The 27,440-nt window shown below is 37.2% G+C and overlaps 7 gene segments (V, D, J or C); all 7 read right to left on the bottom strand.

Annotated features, from left to right (window-relative positions):
* On the bottom strand, positions 1-1,598 carry LOC125251803. The segment is given in 2 exon segments: positions 1-1,003; positions 1,103-1,598. Coding segments are annotated over 2 exon segments (444 nt in total).
* A 4,501-nt stretch (positions 1,599-6,099) lies between these two features.
* LOC125251498 lies at positions 6,100-6,725 on the bottom strand. The segment is given in 2 exon segments: positions 6,100-6,444; positions 6,603-6,725. Coding segments are annotated over 2 exon segments (327 nt in total).
* A 1,456-nt stretch (positions 6,726-8,181) lies between these two features.
* LOC125251507 lies at positions 8,182-8,972 on the bottom strand. The segment is given in 2 exon segments: positions 8,182-8,582; positions 8,683-8,972. Coding segments are annotated over 2 exon segments (366 nt in total).
* Positions 8,973-10,200: 1,228 nt separating this feature from the next.
* LOC125250539 lies at positions 10,201-10,877 on the bottom strand. The segment is given in 2 exon segments: positions 10,201-10,661; positions 10,743-10,877. Coding segments are annotated over 2 exon segments (438 nt in total).
* A 394-nt stretch (positions 10,878-11,271) lies between these two features.
* Positions 11,272-12,651, bottom strand: LOC125250549. The segment is given in 2 exon segments: positions 11,272-11,977; positions 12,081-12,651. Coding segments are annotated over 2 exon segments (357 nt in total).
* A 4,827-nt stretch (positions 12,652-17,478) lies between these two features.
* LOC125250536 lies at positions 17,479-18,205 on the bottom strand. The segment is given in 2 exon segments: positions 17,479-17,944; positions 18,030-18,205. Coding segments are annotated over 2 exon segments (501 nt in total).
* A 1,151-nt stretch (positions 18,206-19,356) lies between these two features.
* Positions 19,357-20,199, bottom strand: LOC125250545. The segment is given in 2 exon segments: positions 19,357-19,847; positions 19,951-20,199. Coding segments are annotated over 2 exon segments (372 nt in total).
* Between the last annotated feature and the right edge of the window lie 7,241 nt (positions 20,200-27,440).

Below are 27,440 nucleotides of genomic sequence, written 5' to 3'. Positions count from 1 at the left end.
CTGATTTTAATGAAGTCTCGTCTAAATCCAGATCTTATTCTCACCCTGATCTAGTCTGTGATACAATGACTGTAAATACTGTACTGAGCAAGAGCACTTGATCTACACTAGTGTCTGCTTGACGAGGTTTCTTTGACTCCTCCCTCTCATTCGGCTCAAAGTGTTTATTTCTATCTTTGTTGTGGTGGATAATGGTTTATGGTTAAAATAAAATTAATTGTATGCCTGCATTTTTAATGTTTTCCCACACTAAAATAATAATGATGAAAATGATTTAATTATTTAAGAGACTATTTATGCATAAAAGGAATTACATGGAACATAATATCAGTCACATGTTTGTCTGATCAACTGTGTCCTCTGATCTGCACTCTGTGAAGGTTTAAGAATATTTAATGTAAAATCTGATATAAAATGTAAACAATTGATATGAACAGCTGCTGTAATATTGAGTAACTACTGCCCTCTTGTGGTTAACTGCAAGTATTGCACAACTGAAACAGCGCCATCTCATTGTCTAACAAATTTTTAAAAATATGACTCATTTTTAGAAAATTGCTTTGTTTTATGTTTTATCATTTTTGCATTAGATTATGTAATTATTTGTATACTAGTTTCTTTCTCAAGAAATGTTCTCTCATCTCTCTCTTGTCTAGCAGGTTTTTGTACAGTGTTCTTGTGTTTCCTGTGACTGTGGGCCTCAGAGCACAGTAATACAGAGCAGAGTCTGATACTGCAGCAGAGGAGATGATCAGATCCATGTGGATTTGTTCCTTTTTTTCAACTTTAACAGAGAATCTTGGATCTACTTTAGATTCTTCAGGATCTGTTGCAGTACTGTAGGTGGAAACAAGAAATTCAGGTTTTGATCTTCCATACTGACGGTACCAGAAGAGAGGATCTGAAGTTGTAGAGGAATAACTACAGGATAATGTAACACTTGAACCCTTCTCAGCAACTACATTTGTTTCATCTGGTTTGATGACATTTCCAAATACAGCAACTGAAAAAAAGAGGTACATTTGTAGCTTTTTAGTGCTTTTTATTTTATTTATTTTATTTTAATATAACAAAAAATAATCAATCAAATAAATATGCATACCGGTTGAGACACAGAGCAGAATAAGTGAATGAAGATTCATTGTTCAAGTGTTCACTCTGAGAAGAGTCAGACTGAATCGTTTCATCCACAGTCTCTTTCAGACACGATTAGATCATGTCAGATCTGGAGTTCCTCCTCTTCTGATACTTCAAGACAAAAGAGCAGCTTTATGTTGAATGAAGGTTTTTTTGGGTCTGGCTCATTACTGCTACTATTATTTCAAACAAATGTATCTGTTGATCAGTGTTAAAATACAGGTGATTTCTTAGTGGTAATAAATAATTATTGGGTACATAGTGGATTTTGTAATAATAAGTTAAAATAAACTTTGATCATATTTTGGTGTCAGAGAGTTTGTCACAGTAAACTTTAAAACAAAATTATGAAACACATTATTGTTTCCAGCAAAAATCATCTCACAATCTATTGTGTGTTTATGTAGCAATACAATTTTACTTGTGATCAAAATGTATTGATTGCAAGTTCACATGTTCATAAAGTTCATATGACTGTAACTTTCAATATGACTTATTAACTTTCAAAAATTCATACTGTAAAGAAACAGTGACAACATAATCTGAATCACAGGCTAAACCATTTTTACAATCTGATGCATCCTTGATGAATAATTTGTTTTTAAAAAATCTTAATGACCCCAAACGTTTGAACAGTAGAGTACTGTATGTGACCTGCAAATGAAACAAATTCTAAAATTGTCTCTGTTGTATTTGATAGATTGAATGCTACATCTGAAAAAATCTATTCAAATTCACGCTTTTCAGATATCGGTTCATTATTTCAAATGAGTCAGGCTTTTCAGAATGTAAATAAAAACTTTTAAAATATGTTCTCTATTACTATATTCTGTTTGAGTTGCTGTTTTTGTCAATATTTCTTCTGAATATCTCTGATGGATCTCACACGGCTCTCTTCATCTTTTGCCATTATTTTCTTTACATTTTAGTAATCTGTTATCTTTAATAGCAAAGTAGGAGATTATTTAAATACAAAGTTTATATTGCACTCCAGTTGAGTATGTATAAGAGAGGTCAAGTATGAATGCAACCCTTGCCATCATCTTATGAAGAATCTAAATATTAAAGTATTAATGTGTTCAAATCTTTTCACTGCATAACATAACCACAGGATAACAATGACTTCAGTTCTGTTTGTTCAGCAGGTGTCGCCACTTTCTGTTATTTAAGTCTCTGTGGTTTTCAAAAGTGGTTTGATTTACATTTGATTACTGACTTTCAAAGCAACATTTCTGTGTGTGAGTTTTTGTAAAGCCTCTCAGGCTCTTGTAACACTGGGCTCCAACTCTTAGAGCACAATAATAGAGAGCTGAATCTGACAGAGCTGCTTTATCAATAGTGAGTTCAGTGGATGACTGGGATGTAGTCGACTTAAACCGTCGGTCTGGTATGTTCTCCTCACGGTTCCACGATCGAGCACCTTTCCACAGTAAATACTGAGGTTCTGTGTTTGGATACTGTCTGAACCAGTAAAGCAAGATCTCATTGGCGATTGTACTGTATGAGCAGCTCAGAGTCACAGACTCTCCTTCTTTACTGATTATTGCGTCCTTGTCTTTTGGTCCAATGCTGTCAGGAAATACACCTGAATATAAATTTAGACGACAAAACAGTCAATGTCATAAAGTCAATATTTGTAATTTCATAGTTTGAAGTAGTTTACCATTGCTTAAACACAGCTTTAAATTTTGAACCAATGCATATGACTTGTTAAAAGAGTATTCACCTGATACTGTTATGACAATCAGTAGTAGATGTTTCTCCATGTTCACGCTTTTGATCAGATCTGTTTAGATATATGTTTTAAGCTTTACTTGCTGAATTACTTGGAAAGGTGGTCTCTTGTTTATTAATAATATGGGTGTGGCTAGTGACATCAGGTCCACCTCCACACCACCACCACACACACACACACACACACACACTCACTATACTGTAGCTGATGAAATGTACTACTGTAGGGGAGTTGTGACACTACGAATAAATGCATGGTACATTTTGTGCATTAATTTATTGTACATTAATCAAATACATTACATTAACATTTAGTCATTTAGCATATGTTTTTCTCCAAAGCGACTTACAAATGAGAATAGTAGAAGCAGTCAAATCAACATGAGGACAACAGTATGTAAGTGCCGTGTCAAGTCAGTTTCATCAGTAAAGTTCTCGTAGCAAGGTTTATATATATATATATATATATACAGTATATACACACAAATAGATGGAGAAAGAGAATAGAAATCAAAAAAAGAAGAAAAGTAAAATATAAATTAAAGGTAAGTGCTAATATTATATTATACAAAATATGTGCTTAATTCAAAAATATGATTTTTTTTTTTTTTTTTTTAAATCACATTAAACTCGAGAATCTGCTGATTCAGTGAAACTAGTTCCATCATTCATAAACATTGTCACAAATCAAATTATAAACCCGACATGACATTTTATTTTATTTTTTTATATCAGATTGGTTTTTGGTGAAATAGTGATGCAGCTCATTTTTAATTAATTAAATTGATACCCGTTTTAGTGTTATTGTTTCCCCTGTATACTGTAGGTTTGTTTCTTTTGTTTTTGTGTGAGAGAGAGACGTCCTGTGACACTGTGGGCCTCAGAGCGCAGTAGTACACAGCAGAGTCAGACACACGCAGTCTCTGGATCGTCAAGGGGACGGATTTTGTTGGTTTCACTTCAGAGTGAAATCTCTCCTGGTACTCCGTTCCATTCACTCCTCCTCCATATGAATTCCTTTGTAACACAAGTTTAGGAGATTCATTTGTTCTCTGTATGTACCAGAAGAGATCTTGTGATTGTGAGCTTGTAGTATATTTGCAGTCCAATGTGACCAATTCTCCCTCAAATTCAGTAACATGTTTAAGTTGCTGATCAACTGAGTCTTCTGATTGACATCCTGGTAAAACACAAGAATAATTTTGTGACAATCATCATCATCATCATAAATACAGCCAAACATTCAAATATTAACATATTTTATTCACATACCAAGTATAACTGATAGAAGTAGTATTAATGTCTTCATCATCCATAATTTCATTGTTTGTTCTTCAAGATGATAGAGTGATGCCCAAAGAACAGACAAATCAATCAGCAAAAGCAGAGTAACTGAGAAAAGAGAGAGTGATTCGAAGCCATTATTACATGAGGAAGGGAGGAGCTCCACACACTGTGATCAGTATCAGTATAGACTGCATTTCTCCCTCTACTGGTTTCTTTATGGAATTACAAATAGAAGTTTCATTTATTTTTTGTGATGTTTCTTCACATTACATAACACAGCACTAAGACTGATATTTTATTTTTAATAGTTATTTTACAGTTATTTTAGCTGTACAAACACTGTCTGTTATGCTGCTTGATATTGCACTGTTTATATTATTATTTTAATTTATTATCATAATCATAAACACACTGGTTTGTAGAGTAAATTATTTTACCATTTAAAGCATTTTTGTTATTCTTCCAGTGATTTATAGTGGCTAATGAATCAGAAGTTCACACACATTCACAGAAAATAACTTACTTGCAAAATAAGGTGGATAAACATCCCATACAACATGTTCTTCTAGTCATATCCTCTCTTCTCCACTCTCTTCATTACTTCAGAATTGTTCAACAGGTGTTACCACATACAGTCACAGTGGTTTAGAAATGTAAATGTGGTGTGATAAACGTGATAACTGGCTTTTAAAGTTTTTGTAAAGCCTCTCAGGCACTTTGTATCACTGGGCTCTAACTCTTAGAGCACAATAATAGAGAGCTGAATCTGACAGAGTCACACTGTTAATAGTGAGTTCAGTGGATGATTGGGATGAAGTTGGCTGAAACCGCTGGTCTGTTTTATGCTCTCCTCCGTATTCTCGAGCACCTTGCCACAGTAAATATGTTGGTTCTGTATTTGGATACTGTCTGTACCAGTAAAGATAGACATAATTGCTGCTAGCATCATATGAGCATCTCAGTGTCACAGACTCTCCTTCTCTAATGATCATATTAGTGTCCTTGTCATTTGGTCCAATGCTGTCAGCAAACGCACCTGCAATAAAATGTAGCAATTGCACATTAAACATCAACATCAAAACATCATAAAACATAATTTGATCTTTAAAGCATAAAATATATTCACCTGAAATTGTGAGAATCAGTATCAGAAAGGCCTCCATATTAATACCTCAGTTTAAATATGTTTTTAATTGGGTTTTGATCACAGCTTTAGGAACTTTTGCTGATAATAATTTTTTAATTCATACATATGCACAGCTATAAACTTTTGATCAATGAAATCAATGATGTAGATGATGCATGGATGTATTCTGCAGTGGGAGGGGCTCTGCTGTTTATGAATAGTGTGGGTGTGGTCAGTGACATCACAGCCAATCCTCTATCCCTTTTTATTCATAATGTAAATATACAGAGGAGCAGTGTATATCAATTTAATTGATGTGAATTACTGTAAATGTAAGCAATACTTATCAACCTTGTTATGATGTTGACGTTTTATGCAATCTATTCTTATACCCTTAGTATAATCTACAAGACAAATTATCTTCCGATTTTTAATAAACAATCATTGTTCTTCCTTACAGTTCATATTAAATTCATTTGAAACAGCTTCTAGTTTACGATTCCCCTTTCTTATTGAATATATATAAGTTCACATGAGAAGTCAGATAACAGTGTTAGTTTTGCATATCTATAGATTAAGATTTTTTTTGTCTGATTATAATTTAAATTTACAACAAAAGTAAAGGTTTCAAATTTTTAAAAAATGTCAAATTTATTAACTGTAAAACACATGTACAGGAACTTGTTCTAGTTCATGATCATATCACCCCTCTCTGCTCTGGCAGGTGTCATTCTGTTATTTACAGTTTCAATGGTACATGTGGTATTATACACATTTGATTACTGACTTTTAAAGCAAGAATTGTGTGTGTGAGTTTTTGTAAAGCCTCTCAGGCACTTTGTATCACTGGGCTCCAGCTCTCAAAGCACACTAATAGAGAGCTGAATCTGACAGAGTCACACTGTTAATAGTGAGTTCAGTGGATGATTGGGATGTTGTCGACTGAAACCGACGGTCTGGAATATTATCAATTCCGCTGTATGATCGAGCACCTTTATACAGTAAATATGTTGGTTCAGTATTAGGATACTGTCTGTACCAGTAAAGCAAAATATTATTGCTGCTTGAATCATAAGAGCATCTCAGTGTCACAGACTCTCCTTCTCTCCTGGTTATATTCATATCTTCATCTTTTGGTTCAATGCTGTCAGAAAACACACCTGGAAGTAATATAAGACACTTCACAAATACAATCCTCTCAGTGAAACTAAAAAGGAGACATAAAAACACACACACATATAACTGATGTAAAATGTACTCATACAGATATGATGCACTGCTTAACATGTGTTTAAGAATTGATAAAAGTGTGATTTACCTGATATAATTATGAGGATCAATAAATACCTCTCCATGTTGATATTTCAGATCTGAACTGTTTTTAAAAGTATTGACAATTGTCCTATGTTGATTTGAATGATAAATTATACCATAATTAATAGTGTACATAAATCATAGGTAAATGAATGCCCTTTTGTGAACTGATATGCTTTATATTAATAATGTGGGTGTGGACTGTGATAAGACCCGCCCCCTTTTCTGCCAATACAGGCATCACTTTTGATCTGCTTGCTATTAATTCTATTTTAATATTAATTATATTTGTGAATTGAAATGATCAATGCAATGATACAAATTAAGCTTTTGTAAATATACATGTGTGACAAAGAATGAAGTAAAAATGAATGAATGTGTCAGAATGGGGATCAACACTGATGAAGGTTTCTGTGTGAGTGTTGAGTGTGTTTGAGTCACAGTGGGCCTCAGAGCACAGTAATACACAGCAGAGTCAGACACACGCAGTTCCTTGATCATCAGAGGAACTGATTCTGATGACACTTTAGAGTCAAATCTCTTCTCAAACTCAGTGTCCTGATCTCCTCCATATTTGTTTTTCCTCAGCATGTATTTAGGAATGCCGTTTTCTCTCTGGATGTACCAGAAGAGGTCTGGTGTTGTTGAAGATGCAGTATATTTGCACTGTAATGTGACTGATCCTCCTTCAGGTTTAGTTACATGATTATCTGGCTGATCAACTCTATCTTCCGGTCTGCATTCTGTAAATATATGAGATTAATGTTACAAATGGCATTATTCAATTAAAAAATAACTTAGATTTACATGTAAAAGTAAACATACCAAGAATAAATGAAGCAAATATTAACGTTTCCAGCCATAGTTGCATTGTTTGATAGAGTGATATCCAAGCAGTTTGATTCAGTCGGTCTGAGAGAGAAGTCTGTTATTCAGAGCATTGGTTTGTTTCTGATAGTGAGGAGGATCTCAGTTCACTGTCAGATGAACATGGTTAACAAAATAAATATACTGTGCATATCACCCTCTCCTGGTTTCTTTTAGGTATTGCAAAAGGTTGAATGCCATTTCATTCAGTCCCTACTTTGACATTATTTATTTATATATTTTTGGTAACACATCGCATATTAATACTGATAGTTGCTTTACGTTTGAAAATGATTGGTTTCCAGGGGAATATTTCCAGCACATGAGTCTGAATCTAATACAGTCAGATAATAATATGAACATTACACTTTTCATTGTTTTGTATAAATAAATAATAAAATGAAAAGGTCAATGATAGGCCATGTAGTTAAAACAGAAGTTATTCCAGAATGCTATTGGAAGCATAAATCAATATAATTTGACACTTTCATTATTTATTTATTTTTAATGCCTGTTTTAGTTTTTTCATGATCAGTTTTATTCTTAATTTACAATTAAAATGTATAACCATTAATGCAGCATAAAACACAGTGTTATATATACTGTAGGTAAATGTATACTGTAGGTACTGAACCACTTTTTGATGTTCAACAGGTGTTACCATATTCTCTCATTTATAGTCTCTGTGGTTTACAAAAGAGATGTCCGTGGTTTGATACTGATGTGATTGCTGTTGTTCAAAGCAGTAATAGTGTGTGTGAGTTTTTGTAAAGCTTCTCAGGCACTTTGTATCACTGGGCTGCTGCTGTTACTCTTAGAGCACAATAATAGAGAGCTGAATCTGACAGAGCTGCTGCTTTAATAATGAGTTCAGTGGATGACTGGGATGTTTTCGACTGAAACTGGTCTGGTATATCAGAATATGTATCAGAGCTGTATGATCGAGCACCTTTATACAGTAAATATTCTGGTTCTCTGTTTGGATACTGTCTGTACCAGTAAAGATAAACATAACTGCTGCTAGCATCATATGAGCATCTCAGTGTCACAGACTCTCCTTCTCTAATGATCATATTAGTGTCCTTGTCAACTGGACCAATACTATCAGCAAATGCACCTGCAATAAAATTTGAGAAATCACAATAGAACATTAAATCATCAGACAGTTTCTCTTGCCAAAAACACCAGGAGATTTTAAAAGTGTAAATTATATCCACCTGAAACTGTAATGGCAATCACTAGTAGATATCTGTCCATGTTGATTCCTCAGTTTAAACAGGTTTTGATAATGGTTTGAGGTTAGCTGTGTATCTTTCTTTAAGGTTTATACATGTGCACTAAACTAAATGTGATAAATGATAAAAAAACACTGAATAGATAAATGACTGCTGTGGGAGGGGCTCTGAGGAGGAGTCTGACTGAACCACAGTTCCTCAATACTGAACGTCTCCTCCTCCTTAAGGATTCTGGATGTACTTTTAATACTTTTCAATGTTCTGATGTTTGTTTTATCAGTTTCTTCAAATATGTTGTAGTATGATTCAAGCACTGACCCCCTTTTTTATTTGATGAACTAAACTAATGCTAGAAGATCATTTGACATTATTGTACTTGGGGATATTATTAGAAGAAGCTTTAAACAAATTAAGAGACTTTTACCATTAAATGATTGTATATTTTATGTTGTTATTCTCAACTACTATATTATTTTTATTATTATTTGATTCATTATAGTTATGCATTAGTTATAGCAATAGTTTTTGTGTGAGTGTTGAGTGTGTTTGAGTCACAGTGGGGTTCAGAGCACAGTAATACACAGCAGAGTCAGACACACACAGGTTCTTGATTGTCAGAGGAACTGAATTTGAGTCCAAACTGGCATTAAATCTCTCTTCAAATTCAGAACTGCTACTTGATCCAAACTTGTATTTCATCAGTATATATTCAGGAAGGCCATTAAAGCGTTGAATGTACCAGAAAAGATATGGAGCAGACTGAAGTGTTTCATATTCACAGCTCAGGGTAACCTGATGTCCTTCAGTGACAGTTTTTGTCTCATTTGACTGATTAACAGTGTCTTTCCCAAAGCATCCTGTGAATGCATAATAACATAATTATACAAGCAATGTCATTTTAATAATCCAGTTATTTACAGCAATAAAGGTTTGATTACTTACCATACAAATTAAAGGCCAAAATGAATATAACAGGCATTCTGTGAGACATCTTTGTTTATCTATGAAAGGAAATGGGAAAATGTCATTCATAGCAGCTTTGTTTTCTGCTTGTCATGTTGAGATAGTGATGATGTTCAACAGCAGATGTTTCTTTTCAATCAAGACTTACAATAATAAACATGAGGTGGTGTCATGTGTATGTAGATAGCGCCATCTTCAGGCTAAAAAAAAAAAAAAACTTCTGTGTCCCATGTTTCCATTATAACAAATTACAAAACCATTTAAAAATAAATAAATAAATAAAATTAAATAAAACAAAAAAATAAACAGATGTTTTTGCTATAGATCACATTATTGCTTAAAAAAAACAACTTCTCGATTTTTGTTTTGTTTAAAGGTTCAATACAGTCACTTCTGACTTGAAAATACATCTGAATATGAATTAAAGAAAAGTTTTAAAAAGTAATTTACATTTATGTTGTTTAAGAGGTTTTCATAAAGGAAGGAATATATTATATAAGTAGCAATAGGCAAAGCATTTTCATATCGTTTGTGGCAAATGTGAATCTTTTTTTTTTAGGTTAATAATAAGTGTTTAGGTTCACAGAGTCCTTATAACAGTGGAAGTAATCACATCAGGGGATGAACAACACTACTCAGATGCTCACAGTGTTTTTGTGTGAGTGTTGAGTGTGTTTGAGTCACAGTGGGCTTCAGAGCACAGTAATACACAGCAGAGTCAGACACACACACATCCTGGATCATCAGAGGAACTGTTCCTAATGTGGAATCCAGTTTGGCATGAAATCTCTCCTTAAATTCAAGCTCTGTCTTTCCTTTCCCAATGGAAAATTCACTCAGAATGAATGCTGGTGATCTGTTTGGAAGCTGTTTGTACCAGAAGAGGTAAGCATTTGCAGCGCTCATGAGGGTATAATTACACAATAAAGTCACTTGATTTCCCTCAGCAGAAGTCTCTTCTCTTGAAGGCTGATCAACACTGTCCTGTCCCCAGCACACTGGAAGAGATGGACATGAATTAACAATCATTTACAGATACTCAAATAAATAAAGTGTAAATGATGAAACACTGTTCTTACCTAAATCATGTGCCGTGAAGAAAAGAGAAATAATCACCCATTTTGTCATTGTTGCTCTGAGTTGAAGAGAGTGAGAGAAAAACAACTAATGTGAGTCTCTCCTTATGGTGAATCTCTCTTTAGCTTCTCTTGATTATTTTCAGCAACTGCACAAGAACTTAAGGGTGCTTCCCCCTGCTGGTGAATTTAGTGTATTAAACACCTCACTTTTGAAGTTCATTTTTAATTTTTGATTATTTAATTATATAAACCATGGAGTGAAATGTCCTATGACTGGTTGTGTAAAATAATATTACATATAGGGTTCAGCCTTATATAAGATTTGAGGAATGATACATTCTTCTTAATAGATTTTCTGAGCATTAACATGACATATTTCACTCTGCCAGCATTTAAATCATGTTTATTAATATTTGTTATTTAATTTTTTACAATATACCTGTTGTATTGTTTGTGATATTTCTAGATCTATTATAGTTAATGGTTTTGCATATTAATAACAATCCACAAAATGCAATTTTATAATGTGATATAATTCACCAACAGTGTAAGTAAAGTCAGAATCGATTAATCAGATTAAATCAGAAGTAAAATGACATTTATTCGATTGATCAGACTTTTTCAGGCAGACACAAGCAGATGAGATATCAGATGATAATGTTTCTTTTTTATCACATTTATCAAACTGTGACGTACTAAAGTCATGTGGAATGATCTTATTTCTCTGTTATTTTGATCCCTTTCAATTTTTCTTTCAATTGCCTTTATAACTTGAACTAAATGTCATTTGTAACCACACACAGGTGTTTCCACTGGTGTAATAATATTGTGTGAATTATAGATTGTGGGTTTGATGTGGCTTGAGATCAAAGTGAAAAATGAATTTGAGTTTTTGTACAGCTTCACATAGACTTTGTATCACTGGGCTGCAGCTCTTAGAGCACAATAATAGAGAGCTGAATCTGACAGAGTCACACTGTTAATAATGAGTTCAGTGGATGTTCGTGATGTAGTCGACTGAAAGCGAGGATCAGAGGGGCTCCCAGTATCACTCCATGAACGAGCCTCTTTCCACATTAAATACTGAGGCTCTCCATTAGGATACTGTCTGTACCAGTAAAGTCTGACATAATTGCTGTCTGTTTCATATGAGCAGCTGAGGGTCACAGTCTCGTCTTCCTTCTTTATAATGTTAGTTTCTTTATTTGCCCCAATCTTGTCTGCAGTCATCACACCTAAAACAAAGAAATAAGAAAATTACTGACTCAAGTTGCACACAATCATTTCTTACAGTGTTTTTCTGCATCACTAGAATGAATAAAATGAATAATTTTGTACCTGAAGTCAGAAATAAAATCAGAAACAGGTGTTTTTCCATGTTTCTACAGATCTGTTCATGTTCTCTGTGCTCCGATGCTAATGCTTTAGTTCAGAGCTCACAGAAGAGGTGTGTCTTCAGTGTCTTCATCTTTGCTTCAGATGCAGGTGATTGGTTGGAAGTGACAGTTTTGAACACAAGAACAAGAGCCTTGAAAGAAAGAAATCAGAGAGTGTGTGATGGGGACCTATATGTGCTGCTTAAAAACCAAATACACAAACACATTCTGGATCATATTGAACTGCACTCTGTTAAAACTGAAGAAATAAAAATAATGTAAACAATTTAAATACTGTAGATCTGCTCTGCTTGAGTCGAACTTCACAAAGAGCACATTATTTATTGTTTAGGATTCTCACTTTATGAAATATGATTTTATAATATGTTTCTAACGGTTTAGTGTTGCTTTGGCAAAGTTGGAGAGTTTTTATTTATTTTGCATGTTTTTGTGTGAGTGTTGAGTGTGTTTGAGTCACAGTGGGCTTCAGAGCACAGTAGTACACAGCAGAGTCAGACACACACACATCCTGGATCATCAGTGGAACTGATCTTGATCTGGAGTTCAATGTTGAATTAAATCTGTCTTTAATAATAATAATAATAATATATTTTATTTATAATGCGCTTTTCTGGAACCCAAAGCACTACAAACAAATGAAATACAAAACTACATTAAATGTAATACAAAGTAGAAACTAAAAACCTAAAATAATCATTACAGTAAAACACAATAGAATATTACTAACAGTCCATAAAAGCAATTTTAAATAGATGAGTTTTTAACAGCTTCTTAAAACTGGCTAGTGTGTGAGCATCTCTAACAGCAACGGGAAGCGCATTCCATAACCTGGGTGCAGCAACAGAAAAAGCTCTCTCCCCCATAGATTTTAATCTAGAGGGAGGCTGCTGAAGAGTAAGAGAGTCAGCAGACCGAAGGGAACGAGAAGGCGTGTAACGGGTCACTAGGTCACAAATATAAGAAGGGGCTGTTCCATGTATAGCTTTGTATGTTAATGTGAGAGTTTTAAAAACAATACGTGACTGTACTGGAAGCCAGTGCAAACTATGAAGCACACCTGTGATATGCTGACGTGATGGAGTATATGTGAGAACACGAGCTGCTGAATTTTGGATATACTGCAGACGTTTGATTGATTTAGCAGGTAAACCAATGAATAGTGCATTACAGTAGTCAATCCTAGAAGTAACAAATGCATGAATAAGCCTTTCAGCGTCAGGTGGAGTGAGGAAAGGCCTAATTCTTGCAATGTTTCTGAGGTGATGGAAAGCAGATTTTGTGATACTCTTAATGTGAGAGTCTAGTGTCAGATGAGTGTCAAAAATCACTCCAAGGTTACGAGCCTGAGCAGATGGAAGTACTACACTGTCATCCATAATCAAATTAAGATTGCACCATCACTAATGATAGATGAATAGTACTTTGTTCTTGCTGCTTTGAGTGCTTTAAATTCATCCTCAGTATTTCCTTTACCAACTGTAAATTTACTCAGAATAAATGTTGGTGATCTGTTTGGTAGTTGTTTGTACTAGTAGAGATATGCAGTTGTATAAATGGTAGAATAATGTTGCACAGGAGAGTAACTTGATCTTGTTCATTTGCAGTCATTTCTCTGTAAGGCTGTTCAACTCTGTCTTGTCCCCAGCACACTGAAGAAAATATTTAACTATTTATAATTTACATTATAATTATTACTATATTGAGTACTGTAACTAAAACAGATACTGAAGTGTAATAGATTGTCTTTCTTACCAAAGTCCCGTGTTGTGAAGAAAAGAGTAATAATAATCAGTTTTTGCATTGCTGCGATAAAGAGATTATTTTAACATATATTCAATGAATGTGTCTCTGTATCTTTACTGAAGCTCTCTGTTTCCTCTCTGCTGCTCTTCTCTTGATATTTCCAGTCTTCAAGTAGCTCTAGGTCAGTGGTTCTCAAACTTTTTTCCCAGTGGGCCGCACAATGGTCCAAGTGCAAGTCTCACGGTCCGCATATAATTTACATATGACGTCACCAATGCAAACCAATCAGATTTAATGTTATGGTATTAGCAGATAATACTATTATTATACCAAGATGTTGCACACAATAAATTACAAATAAAAACTAACTTACTGACATTAGCTTTACAATAATAATCAGTAATGCTCAATGAACACACAAACTGTATATACATCAGTTTAAGTTGCTATTTAATTCTGTATGACTCTTCAACAGCATCGCAATAGTCACAATAGAAACAATCACATAAACGCCTTAATAAGCAAATGTTACTCAGCTCTTTTTACAAACAACACTGAGCGCACTGTAGGCTAATTACAATCTCTGACGATATCAAGCATTCTGTCATGTCGCAATCCCTCGCGCAGCATCGGATCCGCGAGCGCGCAGAGTTGGGCTCATCCAGCCGCGGGTGCGCTGATGCGGTTATTTTTACTGATTTAAAATACATCAAACAAACACATCGAATTCACAGTTCAGTCTTTTGAAATTGTAGGTTTTGCTTGTCAAGTAGGCCTACTTTACAGAGCAAACAGGAAGGCTGCCCATCTCGCTCATTAGGCCTAACAGCAAACTGATTCTTCCATTCTTCTTACCTTTACTGCTGATGCTGCGACTCTTCTTGTTTGCATGTGTTCCTTCATTTTATCTTCCACATTTAGCTTTTCTCCTTTAATAACAAATTTGACCATTTTGAGGCTTAAATTTACAAAATTAATGGCTACTGTTTGAATTCTTCCTAAGCGCGCACTTGTGTTTGTTTCGTTAACTGAGTGATTGCGTCATTAGCCTACATTGCCTGATGTCTGAAAATAATAAATGCTCACCAAAATTATTTTATATGACAAGCATTATAGCTCATTTATATTTATTTAATTCACTTTAATTTAAATTTTAAAACAAAAATAAATTGTATGCTATTTTATTATTATTATTATTATTATTATTATTATTATTATTATTATTATTATTATTATTGTGGTCGGCATATCGCGGGCCGCATTTACATTTGCGACGGACCGCAAGTTGAGAACCACTGCTCCACACCCATTCAAACGCTGCGTCGCGCGACTTGTGTCCAATTACATCAAAAGTATATGCTCACTGGATGTCATGGCAACTGAATCACGGAGGAAAACTTTAAATATCTCGCCTTCGCTTTAATTTCGGACCATCTCCAAGACATAAAACACTAAACAAATGATTTTGACATGCGTTTATCAAAGTAGGAAATCCAGATTTTTAATCCCTTACACACAGTTACTGCTGTTGAAATACGAAATGGAGGCGGGTCCGGATTGAATTCCCTCCGGGTCCGGATCCGGACCGGAGTCCGGACTTTGAGAAGTGCTGCTCTAGGTCCTCACATGGCACACTGCTGATGACACTTTAAGTGATGCTGCCCCCCAGTGGTGAAATTATGTATTTCTAACACATGACCACATTATGTTTACATTTTGAAGCAGTGGACTTAGACACACTTTTTGATATAAAGCCTCAGGACCAGATTTACTAACAGCTTACACCAGTGCAAACCCTCTTTTGATGTGAAACAGCAACAAAAGAAAACTACTGTCAGGATTTACTAAAGGCAGTGAAAAATTAGCAATGAAAAGGCATGGAAAGTTATTTTTGCGCCTGACCTCATTGCATATGTATTTGTAGGAGTTTTGCTTTCAGATGCAAAATTTAAGTGGGGAGAGTATTTAAATAAACTATGAAACATGATTTACTAAGGTTTGCAGTTGTCAATTTATCACATGGAGGCACACCATCATCAGTGGAACTGTTCCTGATGTGGAGTTCAGTGTGGCAGATCACTTTGGTCATTTGTTTGGCAACTTTTTGTACCAGAAGAGACTCTGTCCTGTCCTCAGCACTCTGGAAAATACATTTCACTCAAACATACATAAAGTGTATATGTATAAAAATGCTCTAACCAAATATGCAGTGAAGAATAGAGCTATTATCAGCCATTTTGACATTGTGGTTTAGTTTAGTGTTACAAAGTTACAGAAAGAGATCACATTTACTGATTTACTTTGATTCAGTATATATTGCTAATGTCTGAAATCTGACTGACTGTTTTTGCCACAGAAGGATTAGTTGAAATGACTGAATCTATTATGTAGTCTGTGAATGTCAAAATTTCTTACAAACTTGTTTATCTTTTGTGAATTGATTCACGTCTATTGCTACTTATTTATTAACATGTACTGTATATCTGGATACAATTTTTTATTACACTCACATGCAGGTGTTTAAACTTTTTTTTAAATTTCTGTGTATAATAGATTGTGGTTTTGATGTGGTTCAGTTTCAAAGAGTAAAATGAATTTGAGTTTTTGTACAGCTTCACATAGACTTTGTATCACTGGGCTCCAACTCTTAGAGCACAATAATAGAGAGCTGAATCTGACAGAGTCACACTGTTAATAATGAGTTCAGTGGATGTTCGTGATGTAGTCGACTGAAAGCGAGGATCAGAAGGGTTCCCAGTACCACTATATGAACGAGCATATTTCCATATTAAATACTGAGGTTCACTATTAGGATACTGTCTGTACCAGTAAAGTGTAACATATTGGCTGTTCGTCTCATATGAGCAGCTCAGTGTCACAGACTCTCCTTCTGTATGGATGAAATCTGCACCCTTATTTGACCCAATCTGGTCTGCAGCCATTATACCTGCAAACATGAACATAAACATAAAAATGTTTATCTATTTTCAATAGCTGACATTAAATGATATTTTCCCTGAAGTCATGATTAAAATCAGAACCAAGTGTCTGTCCATGTTCTCTAAGTCAGATCAGTTGTGTTCTGCAGTTACTCAGGAGGAACTGAGTCATAAAGTCACTGAGGAACTTCCTGCTCTCTGTTGAGATGAAGCTGTTCGACAGTTTACAATTGAGTTTATAATTCAATTAATATAGAAACAAAACCTTCAAAAATATTTGAAGAGTAAAAACTCTTCAAAAATATTCGCAAATAGTGAAAAAAACCAAACAGACTAATTTTTATTGTATAGACAAATGAATGAACGAGCGAATGAACAAGAGCTGTAAATGAGATATCTGTTATTCTGTAAATAGAAAAGGAGGAGCTAATGATCCTGTAATGAGGCTTGATCATATGAATATGTGGTGAATATCGCCATCTTATGGTTACCAAAAAGCATTATAATCTATGAATCAAGATCAATTTTAGTAGTTTCTCTACATTGTTTCTTTTCTTTTAATTTGTTTTATTCTTTATAAATGCGTCTAGCAGTTACACTGTGAAATGCACCTTTCATTACAGCACATATAATACCTTTAATGTTGGGTTTGTACAATATTATATCTCATTTTAAAAGGTGTCTTTTTGTTCCATCAGACTTTTGTTCTGTGTCTGAATTGGCAGTTTGGGAATGTGATTATTTCTATTGTTATGTGCTTCAGTCTGTTTAGTAAGGCATTCAGCTGTCAGGTTTTTGTACAGTGTTCTTGTGTTTCCTGTGACTGTGGGCCTCAGAGCACAGTAATACACAGCAGAGTCTGACACACACAGATCCTGGATTGTCAGTGGAAAAGATTTTGAAGTTGTGTCGAGATTGCTGCTAAATCTGTCCTCGAACTGTTTATTATTCGTGCCAAATCTGTTCAGCATGTATTCTGGAAATCCATTCACTTTTTGCTGGTACCAGAACAGATCTGGTGATGAATCAGTGGTTTCATATTGACAGTTGATTGTTACAGCTGCACCTTCAACAGCAGTTTGAACTCCTGGATTTTGTTCAACGCTGTCCAGAGAATCACATCCTGTAATGTATAACATCACTGATGAGGATCTCATATTCATATTAGAAGAATATTACAGCATGAATACTTACAGAATCTGACTTACCCCAGAAATATGTGATGAAGAAGACTACAATTCTTTGCCAGTTTGCCATCACAGAAATTGTTAAATAATACTTTAGATAAAATTAACTTGTTGAAATCTACAGTAGACTCTTGTTTCAGCCTCTCTTTGATAAAGTTGTACTAACACTGACACATATCAGAGACCTGCAGGAGGAGTCTGACTGAACCACAGTTCCTCAATACTGAACGTCTCCTCCTCCTCAAGGATTCTGGATGTAGTTTAACAAAATTGCAGTGCTCTGATGTTTTATCATATGTTGGTTCAAGCACTGACTGTTTATTTCAAATTGATGAACTAAACTAATTCTGGACAGAGCACTTGACATTGTTATTGTACTTGTGTGTATTATTAGAAGAAACTTCTAATACGTCTAATACACTTAATGTTATTCTCAAATATATTACATATACATTATAATCATGCTGCCAGCATCTAACAGGTTTTTAAAATGTAATTTTTATTTTTTAATTTTAAAATATGTTTTATTGTTTGATATACAGTATGTCCACATCTATTGCATGCTTCACTGTAAAAAAATCCCAGTAAAATTTACGGTAAAAAAACGGCAGCTGTAGTTGCCAGAACTTTACCGTAAAAAATACAGTAGCAACGTAAAAAAAAAATCTGTTACATTTACGGTAAAATAACGTATTTCATTAACTGATATAATGTTAATTTACCAACCTAATGAAGTACTAATATCTGTTTTGTACCTTTATAATACACTGACAGTCACCAAACACAGTGGTGATAAGAGTCACATGATGAATCAAAGTTCATCACAAGCAGCTTTTCCACAAGCTGAGAAGGACAATATTAATATATAGAAGGAGCACACAGTGTCATTCACACACACACTAAACACCATCATGGTAACATGCATGAAATTTTAAAAATGCAATAAACATTAATTTAACAACATTAGATGTAACATAAAACCCTAATGTACATAACTGATTAGAAAAAAATGAGAAAAACTAAGAAGAAAAAGAGTTAATTCAACGAAAATATATCAAATGTGAAGTGTCACGCAGGGAATTGTGGGAATGTCAATTTACGGTTTTTCACTGTAAATTTTACAATGAATTGTTATTTTCACTTCCAAAAACTGTGAATTTAACGGTATTTTACCGTAAAATTACATTAAATGTACCGTTAGCTCTATTACAGTTATTCACCGTATATAGTACGGAAACTTTCTGTAAACCAATTGACAGTTTTTCACCGCAGCATTTTTACAGTCTTTTACTGTTAAAATCACGGTCATTTTTTAATAGCAATCCACAAAATGTTATTTTGCTCTGTTTTCACTTTTTCCTTCAATTTCCCTTTATAACTTGAACTAAATGTCATTTGTAACCACACACAGGTGTTTCCGCTGGTGTAATAATATTATGTGTGAATTATAGATTGTGGGTTTGATGTGGCTTGAGATCAAAGTGAAAAATGAATTTGAGTTTTTGTACAGCTTCACATAGACTTTGTATCACTGGGCTCCAACTCTAAGAGCACAATAATAGAGAGCTGAATCTGACAGAGTCACACTGTTAATAATGAGTTCAGTGGATGTTCGTGATGTAGTCGACTGAAAGCGAGGATCAGAGGGGCTTCCACTTCCACTACTTGATCGTGCCTTATATATTAAATACTGAGGCTCTCCATTAAGATACTGTCTGTACCAGTAAAGTGTAACATAACTGCCGTCTGTTTCATATGAGCAGCTGAGGGTCACAGTCTCGTCTTCCTTCTTGATAACAGTTTCTTTATTTGGCCCAATCTTGTCTGCAGTCATCACACCTAAAACAAAGAAATAAGAAAATTACTGACTCAAGTTGCACACAATCATTTCTTACACTGTTTTTCTGCATCACTAGAATGAATAAAATGAATCATTTTGTACCTGAAGTCAGAAATAAAATCAGAAACAGGTGTTTTTCCATGTTTTCTACAGATCTGTTCATGTTCTCTGTGCTCCGATGCTAATGCTTTAGTTCAGAGCTCACAGAAGAGGTGTGTCTTCAGTGTCTTCATCTTTGGTTCAGATGCAGGTGATTGGTTGAAAGTGACAGTTTTGAACACAAGAACAAGAGCCTTGAAAGAAAGAAATCAGAGAGTGTGTGATGGAGACCTATATGTGCTGCTTAAAAACCAAATACACAAACACATTCTGGATCATATAGAACTGTACTCTAAAAATGAATAACCTAAATGTAAGTAAACCTTGTTCTGTTAAATGTACTGAAACAGAAAAAAGAGCTTACCATCATAATGAGCTGCTGTGAGACACAGAGAAATCAAAGCCCATTTAAACATTGTTGTTCTGTGCAGTAAAAGAGCAGAAAGAGCTGAGCTCTCAAAAACTCTGTGCTTCTCTCACAGAGCTCTACTTTAAATGTTTTAATCACATGATATAATCATACATGAAGAGTGTGATGCTGACCCCTTGTGGATGAAATTTGAAATTGAAATTTTGACTCGTTTTAGGTTGTTTTTTTTGTTGTTAAGGACAATTCCCAGGTGAAAAAAGTACATTTCTATAATATACTTAAAGTGCTCTATTTTTGTGCACTAATTTTGTACTTAATATACTAAAAATTCTTCTTAAGTACTTCTTAAGATCATCTTAAGAACATCTAAGTGTACTCAACTGTGCTATTTTGAGACAGCATGAAATATGAACTAAAATGTGCTTTTAATATACTATTTCTCTATTTAAAAAATGTATTTAGATATCACTTATAGTACATTTGAACCCATAGTGTACTAGAAGTAGTAGCTAAATATATTTCCCTTTCGTGGGAACTATCGACACTGCGTGGTAACGCATTGGGAACCTTCTGCGGGATGTCGTCACTGAAGCACTCATGTATCTAACCAATCGCGTAGCGAGACGTCAGAGACGGGTGACGTCACGGACCAGGAAACTATAAAGCATACCCGGATGCAGAGCACGCTAGCTTCTGTGTCTTCAGCAAGCGCTCTATGTTATCTTGTCTGTCTTATTTGGTGTTGTTTGTCTCCTTATTATCTAAAAAGACAAAAACTCTTCGTCTGAGGACAAGAGCTGCAGTACACCACACATTACTAAGACACATATAATGGCGGAGAAACGATCCAGGAAATGTGTGCATCCCTGTCCTAGATACATCCCGGACGGGGACACACACGACATGTGTGTCGTTTGTCTGGGGGTTGAGCATGCCCAGGCAGCTCTCGAGGGAGCTGTCTGCTGGCATTGTGAAAAATTAACCCTCAGAGTGTTGAGATCTCGTCGGGCACTCATCGAGGAGGGTGCCCCGGCGAGCGTTCCTTGCGGGTCGGGTCCTGCTGCTGCTGAGGCGCAGCGCCGGCTGTTGTCGTGGGGTTCGCAAATGGAGCTGGCGGAGGGGGTTGAGACGGGCCCAGCCTTATCTCGCCCTTTACCCGCCAGCCCCAGTGTCTCTTCTCAAGCGGCGGAAGCACGCGTAGCGGTTTCTTCCCCCCAGAGAGAGGCACCGGCGCTTCATCTCTCTTCCTCCGAGGAGGTTGATGTGGTGAGCGTCGAGACTGGGGAAGAGGACCCGCCATCCTCTTCCCCAGCATGTGAGGAGCTCCTGGAGGTAGTGACCAGGGCTGTTGCCAAATTAAAAATCGATTGGCCAGCAGGGCGGGCAGAGCCTAGACCTAAGCGTCGGGGTTTGCCTTTCTTCACGGACCTTCACACCGAGGTGTCGAGGTCATGGAGGAGGCCCGTGCAACATCGTGTGTTCAGCCCCCAAACATCTGTCTATAGTAATATAGTGGGGCTGAAACAGCACGGTTATTCGGCGATGCCCCGGGTTGAAGAGACGCTCGCGGGCTATCTCTCACCCGAGTCGGCGTCGTCGCTAAAAGCCCCGACACTGCCCACCAAGCCGCTAAGAACTACATCAAGCTTGGTGGGCAAAGCATATACGGCAGCAGGTCAGGCGGCGGCATGCCTACATACCATGTCGCTGCTTCAAGCCTATCAAGCAGACCTGCTGGGGGAGATTGATGAGAGCGGGGAGGCCACATTTGATTGCATCCAAGAGATCAGGATGGCAACTGATCTCGCTCTCCGTGCCACCAAAGAGACGGCCAAAGAAATCGGCCGGTCTATGGCAGCCTTGGTGGCCACGGAGAGACATTTGTGACCCGTCACAAAAACCAGGGACACAAGTCGGCAGCACAACTATCGAGCAAAATGAGAAAGAAGCGTTTTTTTTCAAAATTGGTGATTTTCGTTTTTTTGCAGAATCTGTTAGTTGAGATCACGAAGAAGCCTCTCCGTGTTTGAGATAGCAGTATTGGTTTATTTAAAAGCATACATTTTGAGGTTGAAATCGGCTTGTTTTTCTGGGATTCTATCTCGCAGTAGGGGCGTGTCATTGTCTGTGTGTATTTCCATACTGGAATCGGATACGCCGGCTTTTGTTTCTTTTGTTTCTTCCCGCCCTCCAAGGGAAGCGTGGCTACTTATTTATGCAGCGCTCTGACCGGCTCTGATATCAAAATTCAGTGAAGATGGACGTCGCAAAGAATATCGCAGACGAGCTGAACCGTGGCCGTTACACCGAAAATGTTTTGAAGTACTTCTTCGAAAAGCCGGATGATTATGAACAAGCGCTCACTGATTCTGAAGACGATCTGAGCGACGATGAAAGCAGCATAATAAGACTGGATAATATCCCTAATCTGCAACTGAGCGAAGATGAAGACGAGGAAGAATGTATCGGACTGGCGTCAGACGAGTTGGACCGTAAGATATCAGAGGCTATATCGATAGTAACATTTGATGGGGATAAAGACAGAGAAATGGTGAAAATCCGTAACTTTGACTGTAAATGCTGCATGAGGAGAAAAGAGAACTCTCTGCATGGGAGACAGTCATGTAGCCAGAAGCTTTCTCCAGATATTATGTACAACATACGGCTGGATTCTTTAGCTGCGGAAAAAGAGTGGCAGGACATGCGAATTATTGGACATTTAGAGGCAAACAGACGCACAGTGCAAACTTCGGAGATGGTTACATCCACAAAGAAGACACCGACAAAGAGAAAGTGTGCCCGAACGACTTATTTCATTGGAGGCAACAAGATCTGCAAGAATACTTTTCTGTTTCTTATGGGGTGAGTTTCCATTAACATCAAAGTTTGTCGTTTTGTGTTCATTCTAAGAACACGTACACGTTTTCTCATGTGTCTATTGTTATTAGCTAGCTCAGGACTGTCGTTTTAATTGTAATCGTTCGCATCGTATCACTTGCCAAAAAGCCCCATTACTATAATGGGCTTTTAGATGGTAATGTTAGCATCTGCTATTAATTTGAATAATGCTTCAATTGCTTGAATTGACTGGTGTGAATGACTTAGCCCACGTAAACCTGCCAGTTAGCATTCTTGAATTGAATGTGATGCTAATCATTTTAGCTAGTGGTGGAGGAAGTGCTACATTCTTAACAAGGATTTTCTAACGTAAAGGTAAATGTATCAGATTAAATTCCTACTTAAGTAAAAGTAAAAGTATCCGTAGCCGCAAAATGTGCGTTATAAGTCAAAAGTAAAAGTATTTATGAAGAGTTTAATGTACAGGATTTTTTTAAATCCTTTGACTCAATAATTTGACCTATAATTTGTACAATGCATTCTGATATAGGTGACAAGATGCCTGTTAGCATGATGTTAAACGTTTTTTCCTTGTTTTTTCTCCTTTTTTCAGCATTGGCAAAGACACCCTGGCTGATATAGTCAAACACTATGAGGAGAATGGCGCAAGACCACGTTTGAGGAAGAAGCACTCACTGCCACGTCCGCCAGCCAGGTTCATCAGGCCTGAGGATATCAACAGAGTTGTGGACTTCATAAAAAACTATGCAGAAGACAATGCCATCATGCTGCCTGGCCGACAGCCTGGGCATAAGGATTGGCATGTGAAGTTGCTGCCAACTCATGTGTCCAAGGCCTCAGTGTGGCGTCTCTACGTGAAGTCTGCTAAGGAGCTTGGTATGTGTAAACATTTATTTAGAATTGAGTGCTTATAATGTGAAATAATGCGAAGCACTATTAGCAATTACAATACAATTAACCATAAGCCATATCTGTTTTTCAGGTGAGCGTGCAGTTTGTAAAACCAGCTTCAAAGCACTGTGGGACCGACTTCTCCCACACATCAAAAGTTGCCGGCCACGCACAGATCTCTGCTGGCAGTGCCAAAGCAATAATGAGCAGCTGATACGAAGTGCAAACCTCCCAGATGACAGAAAGTCTGAAGCAGTAAAGAAGCAACAAGATCATCTTTCCCTTGTGCAGAAAGAGAGGGCTGTGTACAACGACATGACTGCTGCCTGCAAAAAGATTTGCTCTGGCTCTAACCTGTCTTTTGGACCGTCCCTACCAGCAAGCAAAAAGATTAGGATGCATTACAGTTTTGATTTTGCTCAGCAGGTAATACTTCACACACATTTACTTTACTTTATTAATGTCCCTTAAAGGGCGATTTGGTGCATGAGAATAAGCAGCCTGATAAATGCAGATAAATGATAAATGCAGAATAGCATCAATATAGTAATTTTTATCTTTATTAGACAGTTATGAATATACACAAATTTTATTTAATCTAATCCAAGTTCCCTCTCTCCCTCTGTCTCCAACAGTTACACTTTCCCTCAAACCCTCTCCAGCCAGGACCAATGTACTTCCTGACCCCACGGAAATGTGGCCTATTTGGTGTTTCCTGTGAAGGGCTGCAGAAACAGGTGAATTACCTGATTGATGAAGGCATGTCATCTACTAAGGGAAGCAATGAAGTCATCAGCTACATGCATCATTTCTTCGGCAACTTTGGAGTTGGAGAAACAGAGGTGGATCTTCATTGTGACAACTGTAGTGGGCAGAACAAGAACAACTTCATGCTCTGGTACCTTGCCTGGCGGGTTGGACACAAGCTTCACGATAAAATTGAAATCCACTTCCTTATTGCTGGCCACACCAAGTTTTCCCGACTGTGGCTTTGGACTCATCAAGCAAGCCTACATGAAGACAAGAGTCAACACTTTGGCAGACATCGCTGAGGTACTTTAACTTTACTTTGCTTTAATGACTTCAGTGCTGTTTTCTGTTCTGCTTCAATTAAACATTTAACTGAAGATTTTTTTTTCCTCTCTTCTCTTTTTTGTCATCAGGTTGTGGAAAACAGCTCTTCTGTGAGTCACCTCAATATCCCACAGCTTGTTGGAACGGCAGAGGGCAAAGTTTTAGTCCAGACCTTCGACTGGCAGCAGCATCTGACTCACCACTTCCGTAGACTCCCACAGATCAAGAGTTATCAGCACTTCAGGTACTTATATTGAAACTTTCACATTGTGTACATACAATATAACATAGTAACAACATACACATGACAGTATTTTATGAGAAAATACTTTGCCATGTTTAAATTGTCGTATGTGCTTATTCTGTCACAGCTTTGATGCCAAGAGACCAGGTGTGGTGCTTGCAAAAACTCACTGTGATGCACAACCTGTCGAATATCAGCTACTGCGCGACGGAGCAGATCTGCCCTCTATCGACGGTCTTTCTGTCCTGGCCCCACCTGGACTGAACATTGACAGGCAGACCTATCTGTATGAAAAAATCAGGCCATTCTGTGCTGACGAGGCAAGATACATCACATGCCCAGCGCCAAGGGTCACAACACAGAAGAGACCGCGAATGTAATATCATTGGACTGTGTCACAAAGATCTTTGTCTTATGCTGCTATTACCAAGTAAAAGTGGTACTTTTGGTACATACTTGGATTCATACTCATGCCCTGGAAAGTTTTTGAAAATAAACATACATAGATACAGATCCTTGAAAGTGCTTGAATTTATTTTGTGTAAGAAGTTTTCTGGAAGAAATTCCATATTATTCTCTCCGGTCAAATAATGTGTTATTTCACCAACACTTCGTGGACTATGCTTGATTTACGTTAGTTACTTGCATTTACGCATTACGTTAAGTGTTTACAACGTGAGTTACTTTGTGTTGTACGTTGCCATGATGTTCACGTGCGCACAAAACTACTACGGTACCTCAGCGTTTCACAGACACACTGTGAAATGACTGGTTACATGAGCCTAAGCTCTTTTCAATAAAATCCATGCAAAAGTTAATATCAGATCATTTTAGAATACAGTATAGGATGTACCGAATATTCTTTAGTTTTATGCAGAACAGAAATATGACAAATAGAATCAGACCTCTGTCATATGGCCAAAAATAAATGCAAAAAAAAAAGCTTTTTGCACAGTTGTGTTTGACACATGAAAACTGTAACAATGTATTTTACAAGGTAACACGATGTAACCTTGCTCTCACTTGAAATGTGTCCCCACATTAACAGGGGGGAGCTTTACAGGGGGTATGGCTTATCTAAATGAGATGTAAATGAGCCCTATTGTCACTCCCAGCAGGTGAGAACAGGCGAGAACTGCAACTTTAGAGGCGTTTTTCTCCCTATAGAGCTTTCTTAAGTGCCTACCTTCAAATGGCTACAACTTCTCCAAATATTATCAGATTTCCATGTGTTACACATTGTTGGAAAGCTTGGAAACTACACTTTCAGAATCTGTGAATAACTCAAAATGCCCCAGAACCGACTTGTGTCCCTACTTTCCGTGACTGGTCACATTTGTGGCTGAACCTCTCGGACATAAGGGAGCGAGACAAAGCTGCCCTTATGGACGCGCCGCTGTCCCCTGCGGGCCTCTTCGGCGACGCTGTAAATACAGTCGTCGAGAGGTTCCAGGAGGCTAAAAAACAGTCAGCGGCGTTCCAGAGGTTCATCCCCGCCGCTCTATGATTCCCCCGAGGCTGCTGAGCGGGAGTAGCCTCGGCCGTCCACGAGCTCCTCAGCGCACCACAGAGCGCAACAAAAGGTGAGCGTGGCCGCCCGCGCTCCCCCGCAGACAGCTTGGGGATCGGGTCGGTCCGCTCAGAAGAAGCCTTCCAAGGGCAAAACGGACCTGCGGGCCGTTATTATCGCTCGGAAGGCTTCAAAGCGGTCCTGACATCTGTGGGTCAGGACCCAATGAGGGTGGCCCCCTCCGAAGGAAGCCGGGGAAAATTACATCTGAACCCCGCTCCCCTTCGGCACCCTCAGGGGATCAGTCCGTCAACCCTGCCACCCAGTGTGCGTCAGGGCACGGCGGTCCCCGCCAGCCCTTCGAGGAGGGCCGGCCACTTGATTTGGTTATCATCTGCCGGCGCGCCGCGTCAGAGCACCGAGTCAAGTGCTCAAAAAACACCAGAGGCCAGTCTCGAGAGACTGGTTCCCTTAGTAGATTTTTTGGCAGAGTGGAAACTTCTTCCAAACATATCGAATTGGGTACTGCTCATGATAGAAAAGGG

Source organism: Megalobrama amblycephala, linkage group LG17 (genome assembly GCF_018812025.1).
Source record: "Megalobrama amblycephala isolate DHTTF-2021 linkage group LG17, ASM1881202v1, whole genome shotgun sequence".
Taxonomy (NCBI): Eukaryota; Metazoa; Chordata; class Actinopteri; order Cypriniformes; family Xenocyprididae; genus Megalobrama; species Megalobrama amblycephala.
This window is presented reverse-complemented; position numbering and strand designations above follow the sequence as displayed.